The sequence below is a fragment of the Cryptomeria japonica genome, chromosome 4 (assembly GCF_030272615.1).
Source record: "Cryptomeria japonica chromosome 4, Sugi_1.0, whole genome shotgun sequence".
Taxonomy (NCBI): Eukaryota; Viridiplantae; Streptophyta; class Pinopsida; order Cupressales; family Cupressaceae; genus Cryptomeria; species Cryptomeria japonica.
In genome coordinates this window covers 246,869,807-246,884,437 of record NC_081408.1, presented here as the reverse complement: position 1 = coordinate 246,884,437, position 14,631 = coordinate 246,869,807, and the positions used below count along the sequence as shown (strand labels likewise).

The 14,631-nt window shown below is 35.1% G+C and overlaps 1 protein-coding gene across 1 annotated transcript; it reads right to left on the bottom strand.

Moving 5' to 3' along the window:
• Positions 1–13,603: 13,603 nt before the first annotated feature.
• LOC131057758 (uncharacterized) lies at positions 13,604–14,221 on the bottom strand. Its single transcript, XM_057991916.2, has one exon. The coding sequence runs from the start codon at positions 14,219–14,221 to the stop codon at positions 13,604–13,606; it is 618 nt and encodes a 205-aa protein (XP_057847899.2).
• Positions 14,222–14,631: the final 410 nt, after the last annotated feature.

Here is a 14,631-nt window from a genome sequence, read left to right as displayed (position 1 = left end):
AATAAATTCATTATTTTAAAATTAGCTATTAAATTAACTCGCTATAACATAATAAAGTGACATTTTTAAATAAATGACTAATCTAATGCAAGAGTTTTATTTATTCTAATTTCTCAACTACAAATGCGTAAATGAGCACGCTAACCCAAGTTAAATACCTTAAGCTTACTACATTAATAATTTAAGGCAATCTCTTAAATTAATGATTAATCATATAAAAGAAACTACCTATTTAAATTTCTATATCTCTAATGTGTACGTTTACTCATAAATTTGAATTTAATACTTAGAACAACAACTCCACTTACCTCGTGCAAGGCATGCAAATCAAGGAAGTCCTCCAAATCTCTCGACACGCATCCCAATGAAAAGCAAGCCCCATGAATCCACACACGATGCTCACCTAACCATGGCTAAGGCAAGACAAGGGTTATATGGCCACCAAATCCGAATTCTAAAGATGAAAGAGGCATACTCAACCTTGCAAATCCCAAAGGATATAAACCTTGCCCTAAGCGGTGTTGTACCTGCAAATCTCCTGCACCCATGAATTCATACAAGCTTGCATAGACATATACATATTAAATAAAGGCGTTAGCTCAAGATTCAACACAAGGGTTAGGAACAATTACATTTACATGAAAATCGATGCAAAAGCACAATAATAAGTATGCACAGTTATTTATATTATCTAAACTACACATTTCACCATGGTTAACCTACCTTTCAAGATTGCCACATAGGAAGTCAATCATGGTCAGACGGGTTTTACAAGTCTAACTAGGGTATGGGCATTACAGAGAGGAATAAAATAGGGAAGAAAGTGAGGAAATAAAGAGGGAGATCTAATTTATTTTGGTATGTAGCCTCTACTCCTCTTTTTCTTGTTGAATGATTTTGCAATATTTTGAGAAGATTGCAAGGCATGAAGTAATGCTCATAAGGCATGAAGGAGATATGTAAAGCACAAACCATACATATTAATACATGCAAGACATGAATCATACATGTAAAGCATAAAGTAATACATAAATACACATAAGGTACAAGCATATATGAGAAAGGTTCTCATGGAGTGGAGATGTTGAAGACACATCGATCATGAAGCATACAAGAGAGAGGTATTCATGGAATAGACATCTGAAAAACATCTCATTCATGAAGTAACAACATGCTAAGAAAATGTCAAGTAATAAAAAAACTTACAAGGATGAGGCATATTCATAACTTTTGCAGTCCCGCCATGGATATCAACACTAGAAACAAATCATACTATTAGTGTACGTACAAGACAATATGGGAGTTTGTTATACCCAACAACTTGTGGTGTTGTTGTTTGTGTTGGCTCTGTTGGACCCTGCAATTAAGATTCAATATACATTATTCAATAAGATTAATTGTGCAGCATAATGAAATATTGAAAAGTGGTTATCTTATTGAGCTTCGCTTGGTTTCAAGAATAGTTTAATATTCTCTACTTAACAGGGCCAACCACGTGAAGGTGGAAGCTCATTTGGCCCCTCCCCCCCCCCCCCCCCCCCTTACATCACTCTAAATTCCCTGTTAACATCTAACATTCATTCATTCATTCTTTGTTTCTACAATTAATAAAATATAACATTCATTCATTAATATCACATAGTGTTCATTAACACATAACATTGATTAAAATTAATTAACACACAACATTCATCAATATTAATTAACACATATCATTCATAACTATTCATTAGCACATAATTACATTCATTAACACATAAAAAATCAGGCATTATCAAATAAGGTAGATTACAATAATTTCTTTTTTTTGTTTTTTCTTTGAAGCTATGAAAAGACTAAGTGGAACATCATTTTCTTCATCATTTCCCCCCTCTTCAGTTGTTCCACCCTCTGCTCGAGATCTCGATGTATGCTTAGTCCTATACTGAGAACGAGGACACTGAAGTGAAGGGGGGTCCTCTATAATAACAAATAAATGAGTTAAATTCAATTTTTTTTTATTATTGTTACAAGTATTTCATTTATTTAGAGAACATAATTGTTGCACTCTTTACCTGATGGGGCCACATCATTTTGTCTAGCCTCAACCTCAACATGTTGAACACCCTCTAGATCATCTGGAGTTGAAATACTAAAGGTTACAATAATGTTGAACACCAATTGCAATTATATTTGTTTAAAGGAATAACAGTGATCCTCTTTACCTGATTGGGAAACATCACATTCCTGATGTTGTGTACCCGGATCATGCTCCACTTGGTCATCACTGACTACATGCTCTAAAATATTAACAAAAAAGGTTACATTAATTACTATTCTAATTACAAATTAAGATGTTTAATTATATTAATAATTACATAAATAAATTTGAATAGCAAATGAATACCTCCACTACTGGGATGCACATCTGGACCTTCATGTGCAGGTGGTGTTTCACGATTAGCAAGTTGCATTCCAATCTCATGCACATTATTATCATTGCTTGCTTATTTAAAACAAATATAGTTACTTTATGTTGGAACTCAACATCAATTAGATTATTGGTAAAGTATTCAATTTGAAACCATTTTCATTTAGCTTATTTTCCTGTGTGACAGATGCACCAGAATCTTGTGTTTGCCCACTCAATTCTCATAGCCAATCAGCCATGGTTGTATAGCCTTGCTGGTAGGCAATTCTCTTGTCATCTTTTGTGGGTGCTCTATTGAATTCAGAGCCCTACATTTTTGCTTGGTATCGTGAATTTTTCTTGCATTGTTTGATAAAAAAAAAATCGTTTGCAATTTATATATATATATATATATATATATATATATATATATATATATATATATATATATATATATATATATATTAATGTGATATTTCATTTACAGATACTTACAATTTGTGTGGCAAGTTTCATATAACCACCAGAGCCGAGTTTGTGTTGCTCATTCTTTTCTTGTCTTGCCTTGGTTGCCTTTGATGTGTCACTCAGTCTATGAAAAGTTTGAAATATGTTAGATTATATAAATATAAAGAGTAATTAATTAGTACATAATTACATTCTTAATAGTATCTTGCACCTTCTTTTGGCATTTGGTGGTGTATTTCCTTGTTTCCTTTCAATTCTGTCCTTGGCATCCAAAATCAGGTCCTTCCACTCCCTCTCTGGAATCATGGGGGGATGCTCATACTTTACGTTCTTCTCTAAATGGGTCTTGTATTGGTCCCTCACATACTTTAGATATGTGCCAACTTTTTCAAGGAGCTTGACTTTGTCAAAGGTGTCATTTCCAAACCTCTCAACCATATGGTTTGTCAATTCATCTTTTAACCTTTTTTCTTGGTCATTCCATCTTTTAAAGAAAAAGCAAACCTGTTAGATTCAAAAATGAACTAAAGCTACATTTATTATAGTTCAAGAAATGGATCAAAGGAAAACTATTCTAGCAATGATATATAATATGATCATTGGGACAAGCATCTATTGCTTGATACTCTATTCCAATATCTTTCATAATGGAAGATAATTCTCGGTATGAGCGAGGTAGAATATTTGATGGTGGTAACAAAATCTCACCTATCAATCTACAACAAAAAAAATATAATTTATTAATATAAAGAATATTAATGGTACAAGATGATTCACCATTATTATGACATATATGACATACCTCAACATACGTGAGAATTTTATGTTGGATAAACCATTCATAACCTTCAAGTTCACCAACAACAATACAGTAGAGAGAAGAGTTGTCTGGGAACCTTCGTAAAGGGCCTCCGATGCCTTCTCAAGTAGAGGTACATCATGAACAACATCAAGGTCATCTTCATCATCATGATCAGTTGTGCCAGTACTAAATGTGTCATGGATCAATGTATTTGTACCATCATCTTCAATTGTGTTTTGTGGCTCATGATCCTCATCTTCCATGAGATCATTATTTTCAGCTTCGATATTCACACCTCCATGTTCCTCCACTTCGAAAACCATATTCTCTAGGTTGTGTTGATCCATATCATGTGCTCTGGGGTGCTCGACCTATATAAAATTGATAAATATAAATAAACCATGATCATGATCTCATCATCAAGTGATTTCTTATGTATATAAATTGTTAAAACGATATAGTGAAAAACTTACCAATGGATGATAATCATGCCCACCTTCAATGTGACCATGCAACCTACAATGTTTCTTAGTTGTTTTGATTTGAACTCTTCTAGTATTTAGTCCCTCACAAATTTTGAAGGGACAATAACATTTTCCATCACCTTTTCTTTTCCAGTTAGACCGACATTATCAGATGCACAATCTACTAACCATCCAAAGATATGAGGTTTGTTCCTTCTATTCTTAGTTCAATACTTATATTATGCATACCATTCATTCTTAGCACATTTCTCAAATTAAACTACTCTATTTGACAAATTTCAGGTTTTTTGTAAATGTCCAAGACATGTTCAAAACAATGCTTCTAATTTTGATCTTTGAAAGGTAAATTATTAAACTCACTCAAGTTATACAAATTCAATTTGATAATTTTTCTTTTGCACAATATTCTTCTATATACTATGATTCAATTACACTACTCTATTTGACAAATTTCAGGTGTTTTCTAAAACTGTGAAACGTGTTCAAAACAATGGTTATGCGTTTCATCTACATATGGTAAATTATTAAACTCATTCAGCTTATACAAATTCAAATTCACAAATCTTGTTTTGCCCACTATTCTTCTATAGAGTATGATATCAACTGTGGAACTATGTATCCTATTACAGGGATTGTAATAAAATTCGAGCTAAACCTATAAATGAAGAAGTTATGCAAATATTTTTTGAAAATGCTCTTTCAATGTTTAAAGTGCATTTTCTTTATAGGTTCCATCTAATTTTCAAATGTAGACTAGATGTTCAATTCCACAATGTTTCTAATTAAATTCTCCACTTTGTAAATATTTTTTCAAAACAAAATTAGTAAATAATGGGATTTTGAGCTTTGTATATGATACAAAATCTAACATTTCAATATTTTGTTCCTTCACTCCAATTACTTGATTTCAATCTACCTATTTCATAAAGAAACTATTCTCCTAATTACCCTTTTAGATTTTTTCCAATATTTTCCTATTCGGCATATACATTGCACACCAAGGTGCAATTGCTAGTATATAATATCTAATATCTAATATATTATATATTATATAATATATTTAATATGTTATATATTATATATGATATATTATATATTATAATAATATATTTAATATGTTATATATTATATATGATATATTATATATTATAATAATATATTTAATATGTTATATATTATATATGATATATTATATATTATAATAATATATAATCTACATCATATTTCAATCGGAAAAAGGTACAGGTATCAAATATCTGATCCCTATGGGTATTTTATATACCCACTGTGACAACCTGTCAATCATTTTTACCCATGAGCTTTATGATTTGAGGCTATTTGATATTTGATTCTTGGAGCATTTTTTTAATCAAAACTTGCGATCAAGTATGATTTTTTTTCAATTTCCTTGTCTTTTTATTATTTATTCGCATTTTTTTAATTGTTTTTCAAATTTTTTGGTATAATTTATTTATTTCACATACACTGTTGTTTGAAATTTGTTAACTAAATTCATTTTTTCAACTTTAATCAGGTAAAATGAGCGATAACAATGACAATCCACAATCACCACAACCGCCGCAACCACCAAACAACCCCCCCCCCCCCCCCCCCCCTCAATTCAAGACTTAATTCATCAAAATTTGAACCAATTAAGGGGCATTGAAAATGTTTATAGTATAATCCCTCATCTATCCGACATGTTAACTGCATTAAATGCTATAATAGCCAATGTAGAGACTGTCACCACTAAGCACAATGCCATTCTTTTGTGGCGAGAGGCCATGAGGCATTCTTTTTAGACTTTACAATTCACACACATACAAATCCCCGTATGAGTATAATATTAACAAAATTATGAGAAAAATGAAGACAACTTATTTTCTCATTAAGGACCTCTTTTAAAAATTTCTACTACCAATTTTAACTTTGAAAATGTATATAACTAGAGAAGGCAGAGAATTTGGTTTCACTAGATTGTATGGTTCGCTAATATTATATGATTTCTTAACCATTCTATGAAACAATTTATCCGATTTGAAAGAAGTAGACTCCATTTCCATGTTCTTTTGATAGGAGAAACAATGTGTAGGGTTCTTGGATGATTTTCCTACAAAACATTTCACTTTTTTGTTATACCTCCTCTCTCTTAAAAATGAAATTTAAATGTCAACTTCATATGTTAGTTATAGAAGTAATTTCAAAAGTCATCGTGGGCATGAACCATTGGTTCCAATGCACTCGGTTAGGCATTTTTACTCTAACCATGCTCCTGTTTTGCCTTCCAACTTGGTCAAACGCTTAGGGCCATATCATAGCGGTGTTATCCCATGGGGGCTTCATTGTTTAGGGAATATTATATCACGTGCATTCATATTGGGGGGTTTAATATCCCATAAATGAGGGTGCATTATATTGCCTATCTGTGAAAATAGGGGGGTTTTTAATTCTGACTATGAGAAAATACTGTATTATTTGGTGAAAATAGGGGGCTTTTAATTCAGGATGTGTATCGGAGGGGGCAATATTTTTTGAAAATAGGGGGATTTTTTAGTATGCCATGAACGCATGTGTTATAACCTAGGTTAACTAAGTGAAGCCCCCATGTGTTATCCCTTGATTGCCTTAAGTGTGAAAAATTGTCAAACTTTGAAAGGTTGTATCTTAGAATCCACAACACTTGCAAATGATCAATTTGAACTTACAAGATCACATGAGGACCCTTTGTTGAAATGTGGTGACTGATCAACAAAGTACTGTACACTCAGCATGTATCCTCACCGGGGTTCGGGGTGGGGCTGGGCCCCGGGCGGGGGTTCGGGGGCGGCAACCCCTGAGAAATTTTTTTTTGCCGTTTTTCGTTGATGAAAATCGACATTGTAATAAAACCCTAAAAAAGGCTGACTTTGTTTGTTGCCCTAAAAATGCATATTATAAGCGGCTGGGATGCTTAAGGCATTGTAAGGTTGATGTACTATTTTTGCTGGATAATAAGAAAGATTGGACGGCTGTGTATGGTGGACGTAACCCATTCTGGGTGAACCACGTTAAATCTCTGTGTTATCTGTGTCCTGTTTTATTTCTTTATCTTTTGTATTTAAATTTGCATATAATTGTTAGTTCATATTTGCTTCAGATCTGCTTGAAACCCTAACAATTGGTATCAAAGCAAGGTTTTCTGTAAATTGGCAGGACTTTCAGATTTGAGTGGGAGCAATGGAGGATTCCAAATTCAAGGTCGAAAAGTTTAACGGCCAGAATTATCAGTTATGGAAAATGCAGATGGAGGATTACCTGTATCAAAAGGATTTGTGGCGGCCATTGGAAGGAAAGGCAAAGAAACTGACCACAATATCAGATGAAGAGTGGGACATTTTAGATAGAAAGGCACTGGGATCCATTCGATTGTGCCTTGCATCGTCTGTAGCATTCAATATAATAGAAGCAAAAATGATTGTAGATTTGATGGCAACATTGGCTAAGTTGTATGAGAAACCCTCGGCTTCGAATAAGGTATTTCTTATGAAGCGTTTGTTTAATTTGAAAATGAGTGAGGGAGGATCTGTAGTGGAGCACTTAAATGAATTTAATACAATTACCAGTCAATTGTCTTCGGTAAAAATTACCTTTGCAGAAGAGGTTAGGGCTCTCTTGATTTTATGTTCTTTGCCAGAAAGCTAGAATAGCTTGGTTATGGCTGTAAGTAACTCTGTCTCTGGTAAAAATACTTTGGTATTTGATGATATTGTTGGTGTTATCCTAAGCGAGGAAATGCGAAGGAAAAGCACAGGTGAGGCTTCAACATCATCGGGTAGTGTTTTGAATGTGGAGAACAGAGGAAGATCAAAGGAAAGAGGAAAAGGCCCTGGGAATGAAAAGTCACGAGGGAAGTCAAAGAAAGGACGCTCTCAATCTAGAGGAAAGAAAGATTGTTGGTACTGCGGAAAGCCTGGTCATCTAAAGAAAGACTGTTGGTCTCGAAAAAACAAAGGAGACAAAAATGAAAATGACAGTAAGGAAGCTAATATTGCAAGTAATACTTTACAAGATGCTTTAATCTTATGTTTGGATAATGTTAATGATTCCTGGGTAATAGATTATGGGGCTTCATTTCATGCTACACCCCATAGAAAATATTTTCTAGATTATGTTCAAGGTGATTTTGGATAGGTATATTTGGGTGATGATGAGCCCTGTCAAATTGTTGGAAAAGGAAAGATAAAGATCAAGTTGCAGAATGGTAATGACTGGTTTCTACAGGAGGTAAGACATGTTCCTAATTTAAGAAGAAATTTAATTTCTGCAGGGCAACTAGGTAGTGAAGGTTGCATAGTTACCTTCTCAGACAATATGTGGAAGGTCACTAAAGGATCATTAGTAGTAGCTAAAGGTGCGAAGGTAGGCACATTATATCTGTGTACTGGTAACACTTACTCTACCTTAGCTGCTACAGATAAAGTTACTGCAGGGACAACAACAATAAATGTTGCAAGAACAGATTCGATAATGTGGCACCATAGGCTTGGGCACATGAGTGAGAAAGGGATGAAAATCCTTCACTCCAAAAATCTATTGCCAGGATTAAAGAAGATTGATTTAGAGTTCTGTGAAAACTGTGTTTATGGTAAACAGAAAAGAGTCAAATTTCTCAAGGTTGGGAAAGAGAAGAAGAGTGAGAAGTTAGAGCTTGTACATTCAAATGTATGGGGACAGGCTGAAGTATCATCTCTTGGTGGCTCTTGTTATTATGTTATTTTTATTGATGACTCAACCAGAAAAACATGGGTATATTTCCTAAAACAAAAATCAGATGTTTTCAAAACTTTTAAGAAATGGAAAGCTTTGGTTGAGAATGAGACAGGGAAAAAGTTGAAGTGTCTCAGATCAGATAATGGAGGTGAGTATTGCAGCAAAGCATTTGAAGATTACTGTTCCTTAAATGGGATTCGAAAGAAGAAGACAATTCCAGGAACTCCACAGGAAAATGGTGTGTCAGAGAGAATGAATAGAACCATCATGGAACATGCGAGGAGCATGAGATTGCATGTTGGATTGCCCTTACATTTTTGGGTAGATGCTGTACATACTGCTGTCTATTTGATAAATAGAGGACCTTCAACCCCTTTGGATGGTGGTATTCTAGAGGAGGCATGGACTGGTAAAAAGGTAAATTATTCTTTTCTAAAAACTTTTGGTTGCAAAGCTTTTGTCCATGTTGATAAAGAAAACAGAACCAAGCTTGATGCTAAATCTCAGAAATGTACCTTAATTGGATATGGGATAGATGAATATGGCTATCGGTTATGGGATTTTGAAAATAAGAAAATAATTAGAAGTAGAGATGTTATATTCAATGAGAAGGTTATGTATAAAGAACAGATGCAGGAAAAGAAGCATGAACAGGACAAACAAGAATATGTGGTGTTGGATGAGATTCCTGAAAATGAAATGCCACAGGTACCTAATGCTTAGCAACAATAGATTGTCCCACAAACTCCTGCAAGTGTTAGACGTTCTACAAGGACAAGTAGACCCCCTGAAAGATTTTCTCCTTCTTTGTATTCTATTTTATTAACGGTTTCTGGTGAACTAGAAGAATATGAAAAAGCAATGCAGGTGGATGCCAAACAACAGTGGCAGCTAGGCATGAAAGAGGAGATGGACTCCTTGATGAAAAATAAGACTTGGGACTTAGTCCCTTTACCTGCAGAAAAAAGAGCCTTGCCTAACAAATGGGTTTATCGGCTGAAGGAGGAGGAAGGAGGTCAGAAAAGATATAAGGCCAAACTTGTGGTAAAAGGTTTTGCACAGAAAAAGGGTATAGATTATGATGAAATATTTTCTCCAGTTGTAAAAATGACTTCAATTAGAACTGTACTTAGTCTTGTGGCTGCAGATGATTTACATCTTGAACAATTAGATGTCAAAACAACTTTTCTCCATGGAGATTTGGAGGAGGAAATTTACATGTTGCAACCACAAGGATATGAGGTCAAAGGTAAGGAGAACTTGGTGTGTAGGTTGAATAAAAGTTTGTATGGCCTAAAGCAAGCACCCCAACAATGGTATTTAAAATTTGATAGTTTCATGGCTGAACACGGTTATCATAGATGCCATTCTGATCATTGTGTATATTTTAAGAGATTTGATAATGGTAGTTATATTATCCTATTGCTTTATGTTGATGACATGCTTGTTGCTGGGTCTAACATGCAACATATAAATGATCTTAAACAGAAATTAGCCAGGTCATTTGCTATGAAGGATTTGGGTGCAGCTAAGCAAATTCTTGGTATGAGGATTACACGGGACAGGAAAAATAGAACCTTGAATTTGTCCCAAAGTGAGTATATAAAGAAGGTGTTGAAAAGATTTAACATGCAGGATGCAAAAGCAGTTAGTACACCTTTGGCTAGTCATTTCAAATTGACTAAGGAGATGTGCCCAAAGGCACAACAAGAGGTTAATAAAATGTCTAACATCCCATATTCATCAGCTGTTGGTAGTATGATGTATGCAATGGTATGCACAAGGCCAGATATTGCACATGCAGTGGGAGTTGTGAGCAGGTTTATGAGTAATCCAGGTATGGAACATTGGAATGCTGTGAAATGGATTCTTTGGTATTTGAAAGGAACTACTACAAAGGCATTATGTTTCAAATGATCTAATGTTGCTCTGAGTGGATTTGTTGACTCTAATCTGGCGGGTGATATTGATTCACGGAGGAGTACTACAGGGTATGTTTTTACTATAGGGGGAACTGCAGTCAGTTGGATTTCTAGGCTGCAAAAGGTTGTTGCACTTTCAACCACTGAAGCTGAGTATGTTGCTGCTACAGAAGCCAGCAAGGAGATGATTTGGTTGCAATGTTTTCTGAAGGAATTGGGTCAGACACAAGAGGATAGCCCATTGTATACTGATAGCGAGAGTGCCATTCATCTTGCAAAGAACTTTGCTTTTCATTCAAGGACAAAGCACATTCAGCTCAGGTACCACTTCATCCGGACTGTTTTGGAGGAGGGTCAGTTATGGCTTGAGAAGATTCACACAAGTGAGAATCTTGCCGATATGTTCACAAAGGCAGTTCCACAGGAGAAGCTGATTTCTTCATCAGTTTTTGTTGGTCTTCTTGATTGATAATTGTGGAATTTATACCAATTAAGTCCTAGTGTTTTATCTAGCGAATGTTGCATGTACAGTGGTGTCGTGTAGTATCAGTCTCCAAGTGGGAGATTGTTCGGTGTGGAGCTTGATCAGTCTCCAAGTGGGAGATTGTTGAAATGTGGTGACTGATCAACAAAGTACTGTACACTCAGCATGTATCCTCGCTGGGGTCCGGGGTCGGGCTGGGCCTTGGGTAGGGGTTCGAGAGCGGCAGCCCCCGAGAAATTTTTTTTTGCCATTTTTCATTGATGAAAACCGACATTGTAATAAAACCCTAAAAAAGGCCGACTTTGTTTGTTGCCCTAAAAATGCATGTTATAAGCGGCTGGGATGCTTAAGGCATTGTAAGGTTGATGTACTATTTTTGCTAGATAATAAGAAAGATTGGACGGTTGTGTATGGTGGACGTAACCCATTCTGGGTGAACCAAGTTAAATCTCTATGTTATCTGTGTCCTATTTTATTTCTTTATCTTTTGTATTTAAATCTGCATATAATTGTTAGTTCATATTTGCTTCGAATCTGCTTGAAACCCTAACACCCTCTACAATAGCCCATCTCATATTTTCAAGATTCAGAGTGGGTTTCCTAGGGGAACGATTTTCCAATTGACGCAAAAATTGTCAGATGCATTCAATGAAAAGTTGCAATGGGGCTAAATTCTTGTTCTATACATCGTGGGTGTGAATTATCGTCCTTTTTTTCCTCCCTACTTAGTCAAATTCTCAATACCATACCATAGTGGTGTCGTACCTTGAGCACCCTAAGTGCAAAAAAATGTCAAACTCTAACAAGCTATATCTTGGAATCCATGGCACTTGCGAATGATCCATTTGAACCTACATGGTCATGTAAGGGCCCTCTACAATATCCTGTCTCGAATTTTTAAGATTCAAAGTGGTTTTCCTAGGGCAACAATTTTTCAGTTGATGCAAAAATCATCAAATGCATTCAATGAAAAGTTGCAATGAGGCCAAAATTATCATTTTGTTCGTTGTGGGTGCAAACTGTTGATTCCAATGCATCCAATTAGGCATTTATATCCCAAGCATACTCTTGTTTAGCCTCCCTACTCTATCGAACGATCAGAACCATATTGTGCTAGCGTCATCCCTTTAGTGCTCTAAGTGTGAAAAATTATCAAACTTAAATAGGCTGCATCTTGGAATTTGTGACACTTGCAAATGATCTGTTTGAACCTAAATGGTCACATGAGGGCCCTCTACAATAGTTTGTCTCAAATTTTCAAGATTCGGAGCGGTTTTCCTAGGGCAACAATTTTTCAGTTGATGCAAAAATCATCAATGCATTCAATGAAAAGTTGCAACAGGGCCAAATTCTTGTTCTATTTGTTGTGGGTGTGAACTGTTGGTTCCAACATGTTTGCTTAGGCATTTTTACCCTAGCCACACTCCTATTTTCCCTCCCAACTTAGTTAAATTCTTAGGGTCATATCATAGCGATGTCGTCCCTTGAGTGTGCTAAGTGTGAAAAAATGTCAAACTTTGACAGACAGTTTCTTGGAATCCATGGCACTTACAAATGATCCATCATGCTCCATCATACTCCCCCTTCCCATGCCCAACTCCATAAAAAACTCCAAATTTTAGGTACACCCTTCTCTGCATGCATTCTACTCAACCAATAAAACATATGATCATTCTTGAATTGATCCATGCAGTTATTTGACCATATGAAATATTGGTCTATTGCAATACCTTTCTTCTGCAAGAACTCAAAAAAAATCTTGAAACAATGTTGTACATACTCAAAGGAGTGAGAGCTATCATCACTCATATAAAAATGATACTCCCTAATTATCTTCATATCCTCTTTTGTACTATCAGGGGCATGCCTATATGCTATGTGAACAAAAATAACAATTTGAATCGAATAGTAATATTGAGCCTGTATCGCATTTTGTGGTTGCAATGTATAGTTTTATGCAAAATTGACCACCAAAATAATAGTGACAATCGGGAAACAGTTCTTACACATCTTGAATTGCTGATCTAACCACTGAGACCTATGGGTATGCCATGCATACTTGTAGAAAATATTTTCCTTAAAATCTAAAATAAAATCAGCAACACTAACTTCTCTGGAGACCAACTTGCATGTAAAACCTTCACTTCCACTCTTCAAAGTATATTTGACTTTCTCATATCTCTTTTTATCATCAACATTCTTTTCAAATTCATGTTTTCTACCCTTGGGTGAATTCACAATAATGGTTCCCACTTTTTTGCCAACTTTGACATCGAGATGAACACTTTTAAAATAATCTTCACTTTACAACACAGGAGCATCAACTATAGCTTGCTTGATTTCTTCAAAGGATTTCCTTGCTAGTGGTGTCCATTCCATCTTAGAATTTTTCTTCAACATCTCATTCAATGGTTTTACTATCTCGGTGAAGCCTGTGATAAAATTTCTGACAAAATTGATCTTCCCAAAGAAATATCTCAACTCTTTTTGACTGGCTCGCAAACTAATTCTTGAGATAGCTTCTACACGCTCAGAATCAATCAAGGTTCCTCTCTCTATGATCAGAAGATCATATTGGTCCCCTTTAATCTTTTGTCTCTTTGCTCCATTGATTTGATCTTGATTAAATATTCTTTCCAACTGTATCATTCCTCTGGGAAGGATATTTGTCTTTAAATTCAAAACACCATCATCATCAAATTCAAACTCTTTTGTTCCTTCATCTCCATCAATGATCTGTGTTGTGAAGACATTTGAGCTTGTTAAAAACTCGTGGATATGGCCATCATCATTGAACACCTGGAAATTCATAACATTGTCAAGAATTGATGGTATTGGTGATAACTCTACCGACAATTGTCTTATGCAATTCATGGCAAGCAGCTCCAAAGAACCGGTTGCCTCTGCTAAAGAATTTGCCATTTGATTGTTTGTCCAGTTTATATACTAAATATTGAAAGCATCAAAACTCTCAATAAGGTCCCACACTCTGTTGCGGTAACGGATTAATCTCTTATCATGGCAAACATATTGTTTTCTCACTTGCTTTATAACTACTTCTGAAACTCCATAAAATTTTGGCTCCTTTTTTCAAGGCTAAGATTAATCCATGAACCAATGATTCATATTTTGTAACATTATTTATGTATGGAAACTCCAGCCTGTGAGTCTCAAGGTATATTTCTCCCTGTGGATTGATCAATTCAAAACCAACTCCAACTCCTTTCTTCGATTTGGATCCATCAAACCTTAGGGTCCAAGTTTGTCTTGTTGATTGAGGGGGTGATTGAGCTAGTGCATCAATAGTGTTGTATTCATATCCACTTTGTAAT